This window comes from Prionailurus bengalensis, chromosome B2, assembly GCF_016509475.1.
Source record: "Prionailurus bengalensis isolate Pbe53 chromosome B2, Fcat_Pben_1.1_paternal_pri, whole genome shotgun sequence".
In the NCBI taxonomy this organism is placed as follows: Eukaryota; Metazoa; Chordata; class Mammalia; order Carnivora; family Felidae; genus Prionailurus; species Prionailurus bengalensis.
In genome coordinates, this window is record NC_057349.1 from 22,468,531 (window position 1) to 22,491,848 (window position 23,318).

A 23,318-nucleotide genomic window follows, 5' to 3' on the forward strand; every position below is an offset into this window, starting at 1 on the left:
ATTCAGGAGGTTTGATTAAACTGGTGTTTTCAATTTAATTTTTGAAAATAATTGTGAACAAGCACATTTGTATTTATCCGTTTCAGCTCAAAGTTGCAACAATCTAAGCATTAGTCAGTGATCCAAGTGGAAAGTAATCACAATTTTATTTTGTTTTTCCCCAAGGCATCATGGAAAAACACTATATCCAGTCAGACTATTCTTGTAATTTTTTTCCCTCCCTCTCTTCTCTCCATGGTGTAAGGTAATACAATTAGCTCTGCCACTAATTAGCTGGGTCACTTTGGGCAAGTTGCTTGATTTCTCTGGGCTGTAATGTTCTCATATGTAAATGTATGAGTTTGGTCTTAATTATCTCTAGGGAGATTTCTAGCTTCCCCCTCAAAAAAAAGTTTTAATAAATTTCACTGTTCTTCCAGCAAGGGCTTTCCTCTCATAATTCCAGAAAGTTCTAGAATGTAGAAGTACCATATGCTTCTACAAAGGTAGAGCATAGTTCTCTACCACTTGCTCTCTGTGAAGACCTGTTCATCTGCACAGGGCCAGCTGTGATCCACTCACTAGGTGCTGCTTTGCAAATTGACTTCACATCAGCTCTCAAGGAAGGAAAAAAAAATCAAACAGACACCACAGAAAAATTTTGTAGTTTTTGGCATCAGTGAATCTCGTTCTTTTACAAAAATTCCAACTTCCTTCAACACTTGTTGGAAAGAGTACAGTTGTTATTGTTTTATTTTTTTTTCACTCTAAATGCAAAAATCTCTGCTGCAATGGGAAGTATTGACTCTATCAATAAAGCTCTTGGGAAACAAGTTTTAGAGCAGAAATTAAGCAGCCTTCACACCCGGAGGCCAGCACGGGATATAACACTGATCCTAATTCTCATTGCAGTCTCTGCACTGGGCATACTGGTTTGCATATTGTAGGTGTGTTTTTGAAGTTTAGATTGATCTATCTTGTACATTGCTTTAGAGACTCAGTGTGTTCCAGCTAGTTGGACTTTCAGATTCTTGTATAATACTAAGCTTTAATTACTGTATGTGCAAAAAAGGATTATACAAAAACTAATTCCAGATGAAAAAAAGTAGAGAAAATTTTCAGAATATAGACCAAACTGCTTACAGATGTCTGTAAAACTAACCTGTGATACATCCAGGCTACCAATTCCAAACATCTACGGAAGACATTCTTTTCAAATAGATTATCTTTTTTTTTTTAACTCATACTTTCTTTCTTTTTTCTTTTTAATTAATTAATTAATTTTTTTTAATGTTTATTTACTTTTGAGACAGAGAGAGACAGAGCATGAACTGGGGAGGGTCAGGAGAGAGAGGGAGATGCAGAATCTGAAGCAGGCTCCAGGCTCTGAGCTGTCAGCACAGAGCCCGACGCGGGGCTTGAACCCACGGACTGTGAGATCATGACCTGAGCCGAAGTCGGACGCTCAACCGACTGAGCCACCCAGGCGCCCCAAATAGATTATCTTTTTAATGTTACCGTCAGCCAAATTGTCTTTGAGGGACTCCTCTAGAACAATCATGAGTTCTGTCACTAGAGAACGAAGAATATGCACTCTGAATCTATACCAGAGCCTTGAAGAAAGGATGGTAAAAGTTATTTGCCACCTCCAAAGAATCAAAATAGCTCATGCTTATGGAGTGCTTTCATTGTGCCAGGTTCTGATCTAACTGGGTGACACATAATAACTTGTTTGATCTTTTTAACAACCTGTTAGGGTGCTTGCTATTATTGTCTCCATTTATAGATGAAGAAACTGAGGCACAGTAACCTAAACATAGTCAGCAGCCAATAAGTGGCATAGCCTGAATTACAAACCCAAAGGGGTTGACTCTAGAGCTCACTTTTTAAATAATACTTTTACTGAAATATAATTAACATAGCAGTAATTTTAAAATTACAAGATTTTATATTGGGCTTACAATATAGAAAGATATAATCTAAATTATAATAATAGCACAAAGGACAAAGGGAATGGAACAAAGTTTTTGTTCGTTATTAAAAATAGGTTGGTATTAATCTGAACTAGAGTTTTCAGTTAGAATGTTAATTATAATCCCAGGGAAACTACTAAGGAAAAACTGAAAAAAATATATAGTAAAAGAAACAGAGAAAGAACTAAAATGGCATACTAGGGGCGCCTGGGTGGCACAGTTGGTTAAGCGTCCGACTTCAGCCAGGTCACGATCTCGCGGTCCGGGAGTTCGAGCCCCGCGTCAGGCTCTGGGCTGATGGCTCGGAGCCTGGAGCCTGTTTCTGATTCTGTGTCTCCCTCTCTCTCTGCCCCTCCCCCGTTCATGCTCTGTCTCTCTCTGTCCCAAAAATAAATAAACGTTGAAAAAAAAAATTAAAAAAAAAAATAAAATGGCATACGAAAATATCTTTTTACACAAAGTAAAGAAGGAATGAGGAACAAAGAAGAAAAAGAACATAATACATATAGCAAGGAACCAGTAAAATGGCAGATATCAGTCCTACTTATCAGTAATTGGATTAAATGTCAATGGATCAAATATTAAGATATGCTTTATGGCCTAACATATGGTCTATTCCAAAGAATGTTTCATTCCCATTTGAGAGATGTATATTTTGTTGCTGTTGGGTAGGACATTTTGTAGACATCCGTTAAGTCCGGTTGGCTTATTGTGTTGTTCTAGTCTTCTATTTGCTTGTTAATCTTCTACCTGCTTGTTGTGTCCATTATTGAAAGTGCAGTATTGAAGTATCCAACTTTTATTTGTTAAATTGTTTTTTTTTTGTTTGCTTGCTTGTTTGTCTTTATTAGGGTACAAGTGACATTGGTTCTGGGTGTACAACATAATGATTAATATTTGTGTATATTGGAAAATGATCACCATAAATTACATAGTTACAAAATTTGTGTGTGTGTGTGTGTGTGTGTGTGTAATGAAGACATTTAAGGTCTCAACTACCAACGTTCAAATAACTGGAAGTTTGTATCTTTTGACCCACTTTACCCCTTTTGCCTCCCCCCTACTTTTCACCTCTGGTTGTTAAATTGTCTATTTTTCCCTTCTGCTTTTAGATATGGGTATGTTAATGATTATTATGTTTTCCTAATAGCATTACCTTTTTGTCATTATAAAATTTCCTTCTTTGTCTCTAGTAACAATATTTGTCATAAAGTCTATTTTGTCTGACATAAATATAGCTGCTCCAGTTATCTTTTGAGTCTATTTTCACAGCCTGTTTTTCCATCTTTTTACTTTCAACCTATTTGCATCTTTGAATATAAAGTGCATCTCTTGGGTAAAACATACAGTTTTGTTATCCATCTTGCCAGTCTCTGCCTTTTGACTTTAGTGTTTAGTCTACAAGTGTTTAATGTAATTACTGATATATATCTGCAATTTTACTATATCCTTTCCATATGCATTATGTCTTTTTTCTTCCCCTATTTCTCCATTACTTTCTTACTTTGTGTAAAAAAAAATATTTTGTGGTATACTATTTTAATTCTTTTTCTGTTTCTTTTGACTATATATATTTCACTTTTTTCCTTAGTAAATCCCCTGGGGATTATAATTTAAAACCATAAATTGAAACAACCTGGTTCATACTAATACCAATTAATTTCAATAGCATTCAAAAACTCTGTTCTACTCCTCCTGCCTTTGTTCTGTTATTGTAATACAGATTGCATCTTTCTACATTATAAGCCCACCAACACAATTTACAATTACTGCTTTATGAAGCTGTCTTTAAAATCTGGGGTGCCTGGGTGGCTTGGCTGGCTAAGTGTCTGACTTCAACTCAGGTCATGATCTCACAGTTCATGGGTTCGAGCCTTATGTTGGGCTCTGTGCTGACAGCTCACAGCCTGGAGCCCGATTCGGATTCTGTGTCTCCCTCTCTCTCTGCCCCTCCCCCACTCACTCTCTGTCTCCCTCCCATAGATAGATAGATAGATAAATAAATAAATAAATAAATAAAATCAGAAAAAAGAATTAAAAGCAAATATACATTTATACTGTTTTGTTTATTTCTCTGTGTAGTTGCCTTTGCCTTCTTTTTTGAAGGATACTTTTCTTAGATATACAGTTCTTATTTAACTTTTTCTTTCAGCAGTTTGAACATATCATCCCACTGGCTTCTAGCTTCCGTGGTTTCTGATGAGTAGTCAGTTTTCATCCTATTAGTGATCTCTTATACATAATGAATCACTTTTCTCATACTGTGTTCAAGATTCTCTCTTTATTTTCATCATTCTGCAGTTTGACTCTGAGGTATTTAGGTGTGTGTGTGTGTGTGTGTGTGTGTATCTATAAATGTATGTATACACACACACACATATATATACATATAAATATATATACATATATATATATGTATATATATAGCTTTGAGTTTGTCCTATTTGAGATTTTTTGACTTCTCAGATATATACATTAATGTCTCATCAAATCTGGAAAGTTTTAGCTGTTATTTTTTTCAAATATTCTTTCTGCTCCTTTCTCTCTTTCCTTTTCTTCAGGGACCTTCACTATGAGTATGTTTGTACACCTGCTGGTATCCCACATGTATCTGGGGCTTTGTTCATTTTTCTTCATAGTTTTTCTTCTGTTATTCAGACTAGTTGTTTCAACTGACTTATCTTCAAGTTCACTTATTCTTTCTTCTTTGTGTCTACTCAGATCTGCTTTGGAGACCCACTAGTGAATTTTTGAATTTTTCATTCTAGTTATTATATATTTCAGCTCCAGAATTTCTGTTTGATTCCTTTTCATAATTGTTATCTTTTTCATTGATATCCTCTATTTGATTAGACATCATTCACATGATTTTCTTTAGTTATTTGAGCATGTTTGTTATAACTTAAACTTTTTGTCTGGTAAACCCAATGTCTTGGCTTCCTTGGTGATAGTTTCTCTTAATTTTTAATTTTTTTAAATGTTTATTTCTTTTTGAGAGAGAGAGAGTGTGCATAAGTGGGGGAGTGGCAGAGAGATGGAGATACAGGGTCCAAAACAGGCTCCAGGCCCTGAGCTGCCAGCACAGAGTCCAGCACAGAACTCTAATTCACAAGCAGTGAGATCATGACCTGAGCCCAAGTCAGACACTCAACTGATACCCAGATGCCCCAGTGACAGTTTCTCTTGATTGTTTTTGTTTGTTTGTTTTTCTGTATATGGACCATACTTTTCTGTTTCTTTGCATGTCTTCCATTTTTAAACAGTACTAGACTTTTTTTAATGTTTATTTATTTTTGACACAGAGAGAGACAGAGCATGAACAGGGGAGGGTCAGAGAGAGGGAGACACAGAATCTGAAGCAGGCTCCAGGCTCCGAGCTATCAGCACAGAGCCCGATGCAGGGCTCGAACTCACGGACTGTGCGATCATGACCTGAGCCCAAGTCGGATGTTTAACCGACTGAGCCACCCAACAGGTGCCCCAACAATACTAGACATTTTAAATAACATAATGTGACAACTCTGTAAATCAGATTTCCTGCTCCCCAGAGTCTGTTGTTGATGTTTGTGTTGTTGTTGTTGTTGCTGCTGCTGCTGTTTGTTTGTTTGATGACTTTCCCAGACTAATTCTGTCAAGTGTCCATTCTTTATCATGTGTGGCCACAGATGTCTCTGCTGGGTTAGCTTAATGGTCAGTTAACAGTTGGACAAAAATTTCTTTAAATACCTTGAACTAACAAGGCCTCAGTCTTACTAAGGAGCTCTCTGTTTGTTGGAAGAAGGTCTTCAACACTCCATCAGCAAATTTATAATTCTGCTGGCGCCTTTACTTCCTGCTTGCACAGTACCTCGAGATCAGCTAGAAATGAGAATTTAGAACCCTCTTAGGGCTTTCTTGGGAATTCTCACAGCCCTGCATATGTGTGTGGCCACCTAGACTCTCAAGAGTATGTCAAAGTTGTTCAAAGCCCCCTGTGAACATTTCAGTCCTTAGGGTTTCCTTTTAAGGTTATTAGGGAGCCAGCCTTTTATTATCACCAATTGGTGTCACCCCTTTATGCAACCATGATTTTAAACAGTTGCTTATAATTATTTGTGAAAAACATCCTTTGGATAATGTAATTTTCACAGAGTGAAATCTGAATCAAATCAAATAAAAAGAAGTCCTGGGAATGGAGATTTTCAGAAAACTGCCAAACAAGTTAGTGACAATTCTTTGGAGATGGCGCTTTTAGGGAGTTACAAACCCATTTTCTCCCCTTCACTGGTTGCTAGGCTGGAAATTTTTATAGCTACCATATTTGTGAAGTTGCTGACTTTCATGACTACCATGGAGCTCTGGAGAGGGGGAGTGGGAATAAGGCAAATTCAAATTCTACAAAACTCACTATTCTTAATGAGATCCATTTGTTTTTGTTGACTAAGTCTTCAGATTGTTGTAAGTCTTCAGTTCATTCACAGAGTTCTGGAAAAGTTGGCTTTCATCATGTTTGTTAGTATTCTCATTGTTTTTGTGAAGGAGCACTTTCTTGGAAGTCCTTACTCTACCATTTTAGAAATGTTTCCTTAGAGCACATTTTTAACCACTACACAAGTGATTTCAAATTAGGAGTCTACCACACTCCTTCACAGTTTTACATTTTGTAGGAATATTTTAGTATCTAGTATCATCTTCCTGACACATACCTATTGAAAGACGTGTTATTTTATGTATATCCTTTTATTTCTCTATTTATTTTGTACATTATAGGGCATTATATTGCTTTTTTAGAAATTGTGTGTAAAAAGCTATCTATGGACTTAATTTCAGCATAATAAAGGAATGTTATAAAATATTTTCTTTAAAACTAGGAAGGGGCATTGTTTTTTGAAGGTTGAAAATCATTGCCGTAGACTTCCCTTTCCTATGATAGTCCTATAAGAGAATATCTTCAAAGAGGGCCTGAAGTCCCTAATATACTCAGCATCCACTTGAGAGAAAGCAAGGAGGGAGTTTGAGAAGTTAAACAAAATCAAAGGCTACTACAAATACATCTCAGAAAATTAAAATTCAAGAGAAAGTGAGAGCCATCTGATAAATCACATAGAAAGCACTAAGATATTTTCATTAATAAGAAAAATGTCATGTTTTGGTTACTCATAAATTCTGCCTAAGAGAGTCATCATACATACCATTCAATATTTACCAGTTTTTACATAATTAGAAGCTAATAAAATATAGGGGCCTCTGGGTGGCTCAGTTGGTTAAGTGTCGGACTTCAGTTCAGGTCATGATCTCATGGTTTGTGAGTTTGAGCCCCACATCGGGCTCTGTGCTGACAGTTCAGAGCCTGGAGCCTGCTTCTGATTCTGTCTCTCCCTCTCTCTCTACCCCTGCCCGGCTCATGCTCTGTCTCTCTCTGTCTGTAAACAATAAACATTAAAAAAAGAAGCTAATAAAATATACACCACAAAGGCTATACTGAATGTATTAATTTCTTTTGATGATTAATAAGACCTCTAGAAAACCTTGTATAAATAAGAGCTATCAACCTTAGAATTTTATATTCATAAAAAGCTTTATAATGCAAAATGATAATTTTGGTACCTATTGAGACTGTTGGCTGTATTTTTTTTTAAATCCCTTCAATGATTATGGATAAACTTGGGCAGGATTTATTATAGGCATTTTTTATACATTAGAGTTATCCAAAACAAATCTTCTCAAAATCCAATTTTTTCTTCATTTTCAGATGGGATATCAATTCCTAATTTTCTATGCCAGAAAGAGTAGTAAAGGTGGACAGGGCCTTATGTTCAAATTGAATCCAGCACAGGGAACCCAGAAGAGTTACAGAGAGCCTTCTGCTAAGAAGTAATGGCAAATGTGGGTCATATGGACAGGTGACATCTACTTCCTGAGCATTTTAAGAGTTGTTTGTTTGTTTTGTTTTTGCTTTGTTTTTGCCAAATTTAGTTTTATTCTCTGTCTTACCCTTCTTCTGGTGCCACAATGAGAAAAGTAAAACAGATAATCAAAACAGGGGAAAGTATCAGGGCACCTGGGTTACTCAGTCATTTGAGCATCAGCTCAGGTCATGATCTTGCATTTTGTGAGTTCAAGCCCCTCATTGGGCTCTGCTCTGGCAGTGAAGCCTGCTTGGGATCCTCTCTTTCCCTCTGTCTCTACCACTCCCATGTTTGTGTGCTTTAAATAAATAAATAAATAAATAAATAACTTTAAAAAAAAAAGAGAGAGGTGCCCAGGAGGCTCAGTTGGTTAAGTGCCCAACTTTGGCTCAGATCATGATCTTGTGGTTATTGAGCTCGAGCCCCACTTCGGGCTCTGTGCTGACAGCTCAGAGCCCAGAGCCTGCTTCAGATTCTGTATCTCCCTCTCTCTCTCTGCCCCTCCCCCACTCGTGCTCCGTGTCTCTCTCTCTGTCAAAAATAAATAAACGCTAAAAAAAAAAAGAGGGGACACTATCAAAAGAAGAGAAAAAAAGAAATCTATGTGATCATCCCCCAATTTTTAAAAAAATTATTATTAATAAAGCTGCTATAAAATGCTCTCAATAAACATGCAAGAAACCAGTACCTGGAAGCTTAAGAAGGGAGTGGAAAGGCTCAGGACTAAGGAAAGACACACTCCCAGAAAACTTCATAAATGGAAACAAACTTCTTAGGTACTATGGTACAGTATACCCAATTGAATACATCTGAGCTGGCATTTATCCTGTACATACTGCTAGGAACATACAGTATTTAGGCTGAGTGTCCTTTCTGATTGGTTGCAGCTTCCAGTTGATTCATGTCTGTTTCTGAGCAGTTATTAATTATTCTGAGCATCACCTCTTCTATAAATGCACCTCATAGTTTCATTTTGGGAGTTACAGATCATTCCCAAGCCCACCCCCCATCTTCAACCCCCCTCTAATGGCATCTCTCATGCTACATCAGACTGTGCTTAAACTACTTTCTCATTGGAGGACCCCTCCAATGCAAAGGACATGCAAAACAAATACCTTCATTACTTCTCTTTTTTCTTGGTGGGCAGTTGGTTTCTTTGGGGGGTGGGGGGGTGACACTAGCCTGGTCTCCCCCTGATTGGACCTCTGACCTTTGAATGACAACCCCAGAAAGATTTTAAATGTCCCTTCCTTGTTTTAGTATTTCAACAGCCCCTAACTATGAACAGCTGCATTCTGAAGTAGGATAGTGCTCCCAGCTCCCAGCTCCCAGCACCATAAAAGATTCTTCCAGCATGCCTCCCTTTCTCTGAATAATTCCTTTTTGTTGTCTTGCTTCATTACCTTTCCTAACTGACAAGTTTTTTCTTGGTCCAAGCTTTCATTTCCTCTTTGGAATGTCTTGTTAAACAAGCCTCAGAACCCACCAACTTGGCCCTACTTCTTTCAACAATTCCCACCCCACCCCATGCCTACCGCCATTGGAATGGCCAGATCTAAACAATTTCAGGGTGTGCTGTCATTTCTGTCACCAATCTCATTGCCTGGATTAAGAGTATAACAAATGAGCCAGGGAAGTGGGGCTGTGCCCATCTGCTACAAATACACAATTTGCAAGATAGATAAGTATCTTTCTTCCACCCCCTGTCATTTTTAAAATAAAAGAATTCAAATATTTGGTTTACACTTGAAGTTGGTCCAACACATCTCCTCGAGGGCTTTCTCTCGATCCTGTTTGTACCTTCCCTTGAACCATAATAAAGCTGCAAAAACAGGGTTACAAGCCCACAGCTCTTTCTTCCCTTTTAGGGAAAACTTCCTGGACAGATTGTAAATGAGATGACCCTGTGGAGTGTTTAAGCAGTTAGCCAAGTTAAAGGCGGTAAAGGTCTCCTTGTTAAATTATCCACTTCATTGTCTTTGAACATCTAGAACACAGAGCCCCAAAGCCCATCTGGATCTCAGCTGTGTTCTCTATGTCTTCAACATCCCATGGGCTCTAGAAACTGTAGATATGACCTGAGCCAGTGGTTAGAACCAGAGCAAATTTTGAACTGTGCACTTAGATTTTTTTTTTTGGAGGGGGTACTAGTGCATGTTTATTATAAAAATTTCAAACATTGCTGAAAAAATCGTACAGAAGTCAGTCATCCATATTCTAACTGCTCAGAAAATTTCCAGTATCTCCTTAAGTATCCTTTGATATGTCTCTTTGCATATCATATTCATTTTTTTATTGCTGCATGACAAATTACAAAAAACTTAGCAGCCTAAAACAACACAAGTTTATTTTCAGTTTCTCTGGGTCAGGAGTTTGGGCCAGGTTAACTGGGTCCTCTGCTCAAGGTCCCAAGTAAAGGCAATCAAAGCGTTAGCTGGGGCCGTGGTCCCATGTGATATTCCGGGCTCTCTTTGAAGCCCTTTTAGTTTCTTGTAAAGATTCAGTTCCTTGCAGCTGTAGAACTCATGGAAGCTTCCATCTTTTACAAGGCTAGTAGGAGAATGTCTCTGCTGCTTCAGGTCTCCACCTTGCTCTGTCCCTGACCTCTACACCCAGATTTAAAGAGTTTACCTGATTAGGTCAGGCCCACCCTGATAGCTCCCTTTTAATTAACTCAGAGTCAACAGATTAATTACCTTAATTACATATGCAAAATCCTCTTTGCCACATAAAGTAACATAATCACAGGCGTGATACACCATTCTATTCATAGATTTCACCCACTTTCAAGGGGAGGAAATTATACAAGAGTGAAGGTCATTTAAAATTCTGCCTTCCACACATATCTACATGTACAATGAACACATACACTGTGTGTGTTCTGGAGTACTATTTTTAACATTTACTATGCCATAAGTATCTATCCTGCCTAATAAATGTAGATCTGCATTTCTGTGGCTAAATAAATTCTGTTTCGTATTTCAAAACAATCACATATTGGACAGTTAGGCTGTTTCTGATTTTTCTTCTTGCAAATTACACAAGGATGGACATTCAGATATATTTGTCTTTGCACCTATGCAAAGATTATTTGGTGCATATAAATTCCAAGGAAAGGGGTTTACTGAAGGGATAAACTAAACCAATGCTATGACAGTCCCTCCGAAGGTCCCTCAGCAATGCATGATGCTATTTTTCCAGTGAGGATCTGCCTTTGGTGAAGATTCTGTGGGTCCTTTGTACCAATTCTGCTGAGTTATTAGCATCCTTGAAAGAAGTTCTAGAAATCACTAGCTGTCACTGCAGGAAACAGACAAAAAGTAACATAAAGCACTTGTCACTTGTCACCCCCATCGTTATTCTCCCTCAAAAAAGTTATTTTCAACTTGATTAAATAGCTCTCAATGAAATGAGGGCTTTATTTTAATTTCCACACCACTTCTTTAGAAACCGGCAACAAGAAAAGTAGATCACTTTGAAGGTTTATAATTTTCTTTTACCTTTAAAGTGACACTGTGCATTCTGATTGTAGAGTGAGAAGTCAGGTTTCAAATGAAGCCTCTGAGAAAATATAAAACCGTGAATCTTAATAGCTAACAACAAACAAGAGTTTAATTACACCTGCCTTGGAGATGTCCTACACTTACTAAAGGTTGTCCTTGCTTTTCAACCAAGCAATTCCTAAGGGCTAGCTTTAGTGCTGGGAATGCGACGGTGAACCAGACAGAAACCCAGAAGTGAATCACTCATGTTACGAATGCATAATGAAATTACAAGATGAAAACAGAAAGACCATGACAGATCTAGATAAAGAAACTTTAAAGTAACCTTTCAGGAAGCATATGTATTTCCCAACCTGCAGAGCAAGGAAATGGAATTCAGAAATGTCTGTAAATATTAGTCCCTTTCACGGGGGACCTTGAAATCAAAGACAAGCATGTGTAACCAGAAATACTTAACATCCAGCCCAAAGGGAACTCTCATGGCATGAGTTCTCCCTGGCTATTCTTCAGCAGAGAGAATGGCATGATTTAAAAAAAGCCCCATGGCTTCGGAGGTAGCACCCTCCCACTCTGTTCATGGCTGGCCTGGGAGCACAGCCATTGGCTTACCACCCACTGTCTAAGGCCCAGCCCCAACCTCAGTTCCTTATCTGAGATCTGAAACTCAAAGCATGCTTATCTTGTTCAAGGCTAACCTGGCTCAGGGTATTTGAATTTAAATAAGGAGATTCTGGCATCTATTAATCTAGGGTAGTGGTGTAACAGTGGAATCTTAGCAAGAGCCAGGATTGCTAAACACAGATTGCCCACACGGATTGTGTAGGAAGCAGGACTATGTCCATTTGGGATTTTGCAAATGTTTCATTGCTGTTTCTCTGTATCTCTCTGCCTAATGATGCACTTTCACTGTTCTGAAGGGAGGTGAGCAGTCGTGTTTAAGCTCACAGTGACCTTCCTTCCAGCTTTAGTGCAAAGATGCAGGCTCTCAAGTGGGAACCAACCTCATGTGCCTGTCCAACACCTCCACACCTTGACCTTGACCTACATCTACATCTCCCTCCCCCTGCGGACAATGCCTCCACACCCATGCATGGTCTGGCTCTCCACCTCATCCTCCTGTGCTCTTTGTATTCCCATCTTTTATTCCATCTCCTATTCTCTGTTCCAGCTTCCTGTCCACTTGTTCCTCCTCTGTAGGCACAACAATCTCTTCTAATGTGAAAATCACCCAAACAATCCTCCCTGTGTTGCATTACCTTCTAGCCACTGCCCTATCTTCACAACCTAGATCACTCTGAGGGGAGAAACCTGTGCTCCCTGTGTTCCCCTCCTCTGGCTCTGTCCTCACTCTCCTCCACCAGCAGTGCAGACACCAATAACTTGTCCAATCCCGAGTGTCACTTGTGCACGGAAAAATGTCTCTAGGATTTCACTTCCTGGGTTTCTCATGAGCACCTGAGTTCATCACGTCCAAAATTGAACTTGTCACCCACCCAGTACACACCCCAACACAAACCGTCTTCTCTTCCTCCTTCATTCAGTCTTGGTAAATGGAGCCAGCATACTCCCTGGAAACACGAAAGTCTTCCTTCCTTCATCCATCTCCCTCACCACCACAAGCCTGTCGGCAGTACCTGCCCATGGCTCCCTGCCCTCCCAAGGGATGGAGGCCACCTCAGGTCTGTCACCCATCCTGCCACCCCACCCACCTTCCACAAAGACAGATCTGCAAATTTAACTTGCCCAAGAATAGAGCTCAATTATTTGATTTGTGATAAAAGGATCTCACAGTCTCATCCTCCCCTATGGCATAGCTCATGGTTTAAGAGCATGGGCCCTAGAGCTCTACAGCTAACCAGCTGTGTGACCTCAGGTAAGATTCTTAACCTCTCTGTGTTCCAGTTTTCTCCCATGCACACTGGAGTTAAGAATAATAGTAACTTTCTAATAGGGTATGGGATCATCCGATGTCCCAATGAACATAAAAGTTTGACAACAGTGCCTGGCACACAGTGAGTGCTATGCTATTTGTCAGTTTTGTGACTTCCTGCCCATGCTTGCCTCCCACCCCTCCTTCCCCCATGCACACAGAGATGGGAGCATGGCGCCCTCATGCCACAACAGTGTGCAGTCCCCCAGACATGCCGTGTGGGCTATTTCATGCCTCCACAATTTTGTTCTTTCATCTCTTGACTTTCTAAACTCCCACATTTTTCAGGACTTAGCTCAAATATCACTCCTGCTGTGAAGCTTTTCTTCACACCCTGAGAGTTGCCCCACTGAGACCTCAGTGCATCCCAAACCAATTTCCACTGTAGCTAAAACCACTGCTACTAATTATTTTTAAAAGTCTGAGGCTTAACTATTTTGGGGCACTTATTGCATTCCAGGCCCTGTTCTAAGTGCTTTATATGCATTATCTTGTTTAAGCCTCACAGAAAATTGGTTTACCTGTTCGTCACTCCTCCTGGATCATGAGGGTCTTTATGGGCCAGAACCTAGGTGTTGGTCATCGACACATCCCCAGCACCTAGTCTGGTACATAAAGGGCACATCGTTAAATTAATAACTCTGACTTGAGCCAACCAAAGATGAGCCGAACTCAGAGATGGGAACATGTCCGAATTCCTGACATTGAAGGACATTTAGGCAAAAGATAACTGTAGTTGGATTTGAAATTCAACAGTGCTATAAACAAAGACTGCGAGAACTACCTCACCCCACTGTTAAATTGTTATTACTATATGAATATTTTCTATAGCACAGACGGGTTAACGTGCTCTCATTTTTTTCTATACTGTCATATAATTTCAGGTCTTTCCAAGGACATAATAATATAATTCGTGATACCATTTTATTCCATGCTTTTGTCTTAAGGGTCACATGCGAAGTTCTGAAAAGTTTTGCATGACCCTCAGCTCGTACACTGACCACCTTTGATAAAGGGTAAAGAGATACTTGTTCTGACATCTTTTTATTCTTGTTGGACACCAAATGGAAATTTACCACAAATTTGAGACAATTATAATCAGGAGTTAATGTTATAGTTTCTATGGCAATGGCCTAAGCCCATAAACACAAGCATTTTATTGCTTAATTGTTACAGGAAATATTCTTTTTATAAATCTAATATGCATAAATATAAATATAAAAGAAATTCAAACATATATGTATTTCTATTTCAATTAACTTTTCTTTTCTACCCGTTTAGCACATAGTGCTTTCTGTTTCATTAAAGCAGACAGTGGTTAAGATCAAAACTGTTTAGGGTGCCTGGATGGCTCAGGCTGTTAAGTATTAGACTCTTGATTTCAGCTTAGGTCATGATCTCATGGTTCATGAGATCGAGCCCTGCGTCAGGCTCTGTGCTATCAACACAGAGCCTGCTTTGGATTCTGTGTGTGTCTCTCTCTCTGTCCCTCCCCCATGCATGCATGCTCTCTTTCTCCCTCTCTCTCTCTCTCTCTCTCTCTCTCAAAAATAAACATTTAAAAAAACCTGTTTAATGCTCTGGGTGGTCTTGAAACTGATATTAGAGGGAAAGAGCCATGTTCAGATACCTGGTGCCCTCCCATGGTGCCAGTGGGAATGCATCTTCCCAGCAAACTCAAGGCCAGAATATCTCTCGGAGTCTTCAATTTGGTTTAAGACATTCCAGCAATTTGTATATAGCATATTTGCAGGAGTTTTGGTCAAATTCTTATTAAATGGGATGGGAAGTTTAATCTCACCAGAGTGGTGTTTTCTCAGGAACTACCACTGCTGGAATGAAGCCTGGATGACAAGGTCTGATCTTCCTGTTGGATTTGGAGGTTGGCAAGCCGTGGACAGCACCCCCCAGGAAAACAGTGATGGTAAAACTGCATCTTCCCTCAGGGAACTTGTTTCACTGCCATCTTTATTTTGCCGTTAGGATTGCTTTTGATGTGTGGGAAACACTCCCTTTGGGAACCAACATCAAAAGTGTGCTTCCTGGGCACATGTACAGTATTAGCTGCCTGTCAATCAGGTTTAATTTCCTTTCAATGGCCGGCTTTCCCCTGATTATTCTATAACTGGTAAAAAAATTTTTTTTTTAAAAAGCACAAAACTTAACATATATAATTCATCTACTCTTGCTTTGATAAGCAGTTTTGAAGACAAGAGAAAAAAATATATCTGTGTAAGCATTTTTGCTAGGCTCTAAAATATATCTCAGCCCTCTGTGATATACAGTTATAAGATATAAGGCAGTAGAGAAAATAAGGAACTCAAAAAATAGTTACAGATCATCCTTTAAATTGTTGTTTTCCCAGAACCTGATTTCTTTTTATGTTGTTTGATTTCTTCCAAAACTTAAGTATGTATTTGTCATCTAACTTACAGGCTATGCTAAGCAATGAGCGGCAGCTGTGACCTCCCCCAGACTTTTATAAAATCACATCATAAGCCTCCATTTCTCTTTAATATGATGATAAACATCAGTGGCCTGGGGACATTATGTTTACTTCCTCAGGTGTTGATATGAGATATTGACGTATGTATATATACATATATATCCATAAACATTCATTACTTATTCATAAGAGTCTCTTATGCTTTATTTATGCTGGATTTTGAGGAAGAATGTTCAACACTTTCTGGTGTTCTGGATTATATATCATGAGGAGACATCAGAAATGACTAATGGCAGTTAATTTCTTATTAACTAGAGTTAGCTGGTTAAAATAAGGAACTTTATCAAAGTATTCATATACCTACTAACTTCCTGAATGCATGTTGGGCATTGATCAACATGTGTGGTTAATGTCCAAATTTCCCTATTTAACACTTGACATATGTCTATAATGTCCAAAACCAAAAACCAAGAATCAAAACAAATAACAACACAACCACTAGGGACACATTACCCTTTCCAACATTCCAAACACCAGTTGGTTGTAAAAGGATCAATCCTATGTAGGCAAACAGCTCGGTACAAACACACTTGAGTATGTGTTGTAGGTGGAAGAACAGACACAGAAATAGTGATGCCCTGTATGCTTCTCATGGCTTCAATTTTTTTTTTTTTGAGGAGGCATTTCCAACAAAGCCATCTTGATTACACATGTTGGTCATTTGCCCTCTCTGACCATGGGAAGCATTTGGGCTAATTCAGCAATGAAGTTGGGAACACTTGCCTCTACAGAGCCTGTTATCTGCGTCTGGACAGAATTGAAGATGACAAACTCATACTTCCCTTCCTCTGTGTGATGCAGGGATGTATCGGTGTGGTCCAGCCTCTGTTCAAGCCATTAAGCATGGTCATATTTGCTTCCAGTTTGATGCACCCTTTGTTTTTGCAGAGGTAAGTGAAAAACTGTAGAAAAGTGCTTTCTTCCCCAACCTGTTAACACTTGAAAAATAATACACCAAGTTGTTACTTCTAAATTTCTCAGGTACATGGCATGTGTTTCATGTCTACAAAGTTAACTAGACATCATTCCAACCTCTAGGCTCTTAAATCAAAATGCAGTTGTTACTTAACTTTTTTCTTTCTTTGATATTCTAAGATTTTCTCCTTGAAAAGCAATTGCATTACTAACCTTACCTTAGTTTTTCATGCCCATGAAATAGGTATCAACTGCTCCTAAGAAATTAAGTGGCTAAGTGAATCTTTCAGCTAAAGATTGGTAGAGACAGTCCATGAATTGAAGTTTCAGAGCATACTGCTTCACTCCCAGACTAACCTAGCTATTCATGTAAAAACAAAATCAAATGCACGCCAGACATGGTCTTAGTCTGGGAACTGCAACCCATTTTCTGCCACTCCAGGCCATCCTCCGTCCACAGGGAGGGAGAGCCAAGTTGCTGTAATATGGAGGGGAGGGAAAGGCAGCCTGGAGGCAGCACACTTAATGGGTTGATGGGGACACTTTGGTGAAGGGTCTGAAATTCTGGAAGATGTGGATGGGGACTAGAAGCAGATGAGGTGGTTGGAGATTACTCCAAAGAGATCTCTAAAATTCAAATTGTATATAAGAGGTGTTGGTAAAGGAGAAGGCTGGGAGGCTGCTGAGGGCAGGGAGTAGAGAGCAGAGAAACATGTGACAGGCTGAGAGGCAGGATTTGCCCAGAGTATAGTTTCACCAATAAACTCAGTGGAGTAATGTCTGTTGTATACTGAGTTCTTACTATGTAATCACTTTGCCTACCATTTGAGGCCCTTAGTCACCCTTTAAAGTTGGTATTATGGGAGCGCCTAGGTGGCTCAGTAGGTTAAGCATCCAATTCTTCATCTCCACTCAGGTCGTGATCTCACAGTTTGTAGTTCAAGCCTCTTATCGGGCTGTGTACTGACAGTGCAAACCTGCTTGGGATTCTCTCTCTCCCTCTCTCTCTGCCCCTTCCCTGCTTACTCTCTCTCAAAATAAATAAATAAACATTTAAGTAAAATAAAATAAAATCAGTATTATGATTCTTCCCATTTTACAGAAAAGAAAATTGAGGCAGAGTGGTTAAGTAACCTTTCTACATTCATTGAACTAATGAATAATAATGCTAAGATCTAAAGCCAGGCAGGTACTTGTGCTCATGTCAGTAACCATCACACTCTATTACTACTCAGGAATGAATAAATACCTGTTATAAATATGTGGCAGGCACTGTCCTGTGGGGAATTCAGAAGCCTCTTCCCTTAAGAATATAGATTCTTGATGGGAGGTGACAGTACACAAGGCACATCAAAAGTTAAATAACAGTAATACGAGAGACTGTGGAACTAATTGTCAGATAAGCAATGTGGGTGATAAATGATCTATATTTAATACATGCAGATTTGTTAGTTGAGAAATATGGGTCAGGAACTGAGTAGGACAGTAAAGGCCATAAGGCATGGTCCAGGGAGGGAGGGTGGTATGAGGGCAGACAATAATGACACCTGTGTGATAGCCACAGTGGATGAGCAGAGCATTGTGGGAACACACGGAGGCCAAGGGGGTAAGAAAGATGCCGGAGGAAGGAAAGAATTTTAGGCAGAGGGGACAAATTGAGCATCAGGATGGTGTGTATGGGAAATTACAAGCTGTGCAGACTCACAAAAAGTGATGCATCAGGAGTGTCAAAGATGAAGGCAGAAGGAACTGGAAGTGGGGACTTTATATCCTCAGAAATGGTTACTCCCCTCCACCACAGGGGAGAGACATAAGCCCGAAGGAGCCTGGAGCCTGAAGGTGGTGCCCCGGAGGGGTGGGGGAAGGGGAGCTGGGAGGCTGTGCTTTCTCCATTCCCACCTGAGAAGGCAGGGGCCTGAACCCCCCAAATGACAACAGCAGAGCAGGGAAAGTGGAGGCAGCATCCAGAAATGTTTAGGAAGTAAACATTTAGGAAGTAAACATTAGGAAGTGTGAATATTTAGACAAGATCAGGCATTTGAAATACGCAAAGGGAACAGTATTTCTTCCACGGAAACTACCATTGCAGTTGCTAGAAGCCTGGGGGAAACAGGCAGACCATATTTAGAATTTCATCCCCTCGATTTCACTTTGGGATTTGAAGATTTCTCCCAACCTCCCCAGCCGCCAACTGATAATTTACGATGCTGTGAGAACCTCTTAATGGGAAATCACTCTAAAATTCACAAAGACTTGTTTTCATATTTTTATTGTGCTTTATTGCTGCAAAGAAGGAGACCTCTCTCCAAGAGTGCATTGCCTAATAGCTGTTAATGCAAACGCTTTTTGCTATTATTAAATATAGATCGGGGTGTTATGCGTGTCATCGGGATTCACAGATCATAATTACTCTTCTCTCAGCCACTGCAGACTTGTCTGACAGAGCATACAATTTGTTGCTTTGGCACGGGCTGAGCCCCAGGGCTGAGCCATTTATATGAGACACTCAAGCTGTTCAAAGTGTGTGAGGAATATTTTCTCAAGGGTACCCAGAGTAGGACCGCATGGGGGGCATCGTATTTAACTTTAATGAGAGTGTCCGTGACTCAGGTTCATTCTACATCCTTCCTTCCCTTTTCCATCCGCTGGCTGCGGAAGCCTGCCTGTTGACACCCCAGGCGGTCGGCTGAGTTTGCCTTTTCTTGCCTCTCGCTTCGCTGACTTTCTTGGTCATTCCTTACTCACTTCCGGGCTGGATTAAACATCATGTTCGCTGACGTGTTTTGATCTTCTCAGAGCCATGGTCTCCTTCAGTGAAAGCAGAATCCAAAATAAGAAGTGAAGGGGAGCAGAGGATGCAGGCTTCCAGTTTTAGAACAAACCACAGGGATGAAAGGCACAGCACAGGGAATGTAGTCAATGATGTTGTAATAGCACTGTGTGGGACAGATGGGAGCTACACTTGTGAGCGCAGCATAGCGTATAGAGAAGTTGAATCACTGTGTTGTACACCTGAAACTTATGTAATATCGTGTGTCAACTGTACTCAAATTGAAAAAAATAAAAAAAGAGGCATGTGCATGGGAAGCATTCCACCTCTGCCCCTTTCCCTCTCCTCCTCCATTGTAGAAATGTATTCTTCATGTGTCTGGATTTCTTCCAGGGCTTGATGCCATGCCCACTTCTCTGCCCTCCTCCCTTCTCATGCTCTGAGAAGGCCTCCGTTTTAGAAGCCCATCTGCCTTTTCTCTCCCTCACTCGTGGTGGCCTACAGCTTCTAAAGGGAGAGAGCAGAGCAGTCCTAAGTCCAGAGTCCCCTCCTGAGTTCCCATGTTCACTGAATGCTTGGGAGTTGCTGCTTCGCTTCTATCTTAGCTTCTTACTGTCTCTGTCCTCCCCTTCACACCATTCCATCCCAAACTTGCACATGCATGCACATTCCTGCACATGCACACTCCCCCTTCCCTCCCTGGCACTGAACTGATGTTTGCAGCAATGACAGCTGGTCCCCCGGGGCCAGGATAACTGCTCCATTGCTCAGAAGCTACATAGCATCTTCCCTTGCTCTTGGTCAGCAGTTCTCAACTCAAGGTTATTTCACTGCCACTTGTTAGTCCATTCTTAGGGCTCCTATTTGAATCTAAAATAATTTCTCTATTTATTCAACTACCATATATGATTTGGGAATCAGATTGGCTTCTCTTCTTAATCTTCCTCATGCATCTTGCTGGAAATACCTTCCAAAAACACCATGTGTCCACCCAGGTCTGTGATCCCCATTGTAACCCTTTGGGCTCTGTACAACACTGAGCTCTATGAACTTGACCCCTAGCCCACCTCCCTTCTGCTTTCTTACCCCTCTCCTGTCTATTCTCCATAAGTCAGCCAGAATTGTCCTTTAAAATTGTAAATAAAACACATCACTCCCTTGCCCCCAACCTTCTAATGGATTTCCACCACTGTTATAATAAAATTTTGCATAATAAGTCTTTATAAGATTCTATGTGATCTGGCCGCTGGCTTTCCTGCCACCCCTATCCCTTCCTCATTTCCTTCCAGCCATCTTGACCTTGCTCTTCTGGCAACATGCAAACATACTCTTGTTTCTGAGTCTTTATATATACCGTTCCTTTTTCTAGGAAAGCCCTCCCCAGCCTCCACCACACTTTGCACGCCTGACCCCTTGCTGTATCCAGGTCTCTGCACAGGTCACCTTCTCAAAAAGACCTTCACTCCCCCTACCCCAACCCCACCTAAAATCTCACTTCCTGCCCTTTTATCCTTCTATCCTGCCTTAGTATTATTCCTTCTCTCCCTTCTAGAATATAAGCTCCACGAACATATTCTCATCACTGAAAGCAAGTTCTAGCACATTGTAGTCATGAATAAATACTTGTTGAATGAATGATGGATGGATGGATGGATGGATGGTTGGGTCAGTGAACCAAGCCAGCAAGCTAACAAAATCTGATGCAGAGTACACTGCTGAGAACAGTCTCAGAGTGATAGGATCCAGATGGTGCCCTCAGGTGCTGGCAAGTCCTGGTGGGAGATGAGGCCCAGGGATGGGGCAGCAGGGAGCACACACAGGTGCCTGAACATGTAGCCGACCCCTACAGGCTGAAGGAATGGCAAGCACAGGGTAGACAGATGATAATTGTGCCAGAAAGGCTCTCCAACCAAGCAGGTACCCAGTGCCTCCATATGCCCCTAGAGGAGCATCACTTTCTCTGCACAGCCTATTTTGTAGTTATCTCTACTTGGAAGTGAGTGAACAAAGCAAATTTTCCTGGACCCTAAGAAGAGTTTCCATCCTTATTGGTAAAAATTGTAGCTTCTGCCAGCAGTAGACATATGCTCACATTCCACGGGCACAAGCAGAAGTTTGTAGAGAGGGGACCCTTAGCCAGCTGCCCCAGCCCACCTTTGCTGAGTCCCTGGGGCTCAGCACCTCAGCAGAGGCTGACTAGGAAGTGCCTGTGTGACAAGGAGGCAAAGGTGTGGTGTGCTGAAACCAGCACTGGGTTTCACGGTGGGATGCCCACATTCTGCATAACCACATCCCTTCACATGTAGGGATAGGACTAGAAGGCCACTAAGACTCCTTTCCATTCAAAAGAAATTACCCTTAAACATAGGACTTTCTCTAGCAGTACTAATCTACCTTTCAGGCCTGCAAGAATGGGAATTTTAAACCCAAGCTCAGAGATATTGAGTAATTTGCCTAAAGTCATACAGTGTAGGTCCAATATTCTTTCCAGCATCACCTGTATTTATAACAGTCTACCACAGACATGCAATTGGCCTTGGATGGGGGCCTATCACTGGTACTTTTTTTTAAGTTTATTTATTTATTTTGAGAGAGAGAGAGAGAGAGGAGCAGAGAGAGAGGGAGAAAGAGAAAATTCCAAGCAGGCTCTGCCCTGTCTGCTTGGAGCTATACTTGGAGCTCATGAACTGTGAGATCACGACCTGAGCCAAAACCAAAAGCTGGATGGTCAACTAACTGAGCCACTCAGGTGCCCCTAGGTTATCACCAGTACTCTCTTAAGCACTCGGGGGCTCATATGCAGCCAAAATGGAGGACCATTACACTGGTGGCTGAAACCAAAAAGAAAGCTTGCTAATGTCGATTGGAAAGAATACTTTCCCTCCACACTCCCCCGACATACATATGCAATAGCCATTTCATATGTGGGTTTCTCCTCTCCTGTCTCCACAAGGGACAGTACTGCTGGGCTGGCCTGAGATTTTAGCCCACATAAATTTCCTAAGCTCTATACTCCAGAGGAAACAATGAGTTAGCCACTTTCATATTTAGCCTTGTCTCACTGGAAAACTAAACTGTTGTAAGGGCTGTTATTAAGAGGATATTTATCAGCATTGTTGCTATAATTAGCAAGTGGAGGAGGGAGCTGTTTGGGCTTGTATGTCTCCTCCAGAGGGAAAGCCAAAATTGTCAGGAAGCTCATTTAGTTTCCTTAACTTCCCCCCCCCCCCCACCAAATGATAAATATTCCTTAGGTGTCTGCTCTGTCATTGCCTATTTCTGATTTCATATTTTGGCCTTTCACATTCTATGGCTGGTGCTGTGAAGCCATGGTTATTCTGCTAAAGAACAAGGCCACCATTTATCACCCCTCAGACATCTGAGGCCCATGGAACCACCTGAACCCCAGGCATGAAACCATCTCACCATCTCATGGCAGCACTCGTCGTCTGGCAGGAGCATGTGGAAAAGGCAATGCACGATGAAGGTCAGGGAATGGGCAAGCCCAGGTTGAAGGTTAGGGAACAGGCTGTGGGCCAGCCTAGGATTTTCATTCTCTAGCAGGAACCAACTATGTGACTACACACACTTTGCTGACAGCTTCTTGACCCACTTAGCAGCCTCATCTGTAAAATAGGGATAATAATATATATTATTATCAGATGTCTATGGTTGTGAGGTTTCAATTACATAATTTGTAAGTGTCCCTGAAACCTCATGGTTATTCAATAAATGATGGCTACTTGTTTTCTCCTTAGTAGAGGTCAGATTTCATGTAAATTCAGAGCATTTTGTGAGAAAGCAGCAAAAAGTTGTTCTTCTTAACCTCAATTTGGAAAGTTAGGGTTCTATCA

General features: G+C 40.6%; 1 protein-coding gene across 2 annotated transcripts in view; it reads left to right on the top strand.

Moving 5' to 3' along the window:
• F13A1 (coagulation factor XIII A chain) overlaps positions 1-23,318 on the top strand; it is a 251,342-nt gene that overhangs the window by 102,491 nt on the left and 125,533 nt on the right. For both annotated transcript variants that reach the window (XM_043590884.1, XM_043590885.1), the window contains exons 9-10: positions 15,094-15,197; positions 16,581-16,669. In XM_043590884.1, coding sequence (XP_043446819.1) covers positions 15,094-15,197; positions 16,581-16,669 — 193 coding nt within the window. The remainder of the gene's footprint in view (positions 1-15,093; positions 15,198-16,580; positions 16,670-23,318) is intronic.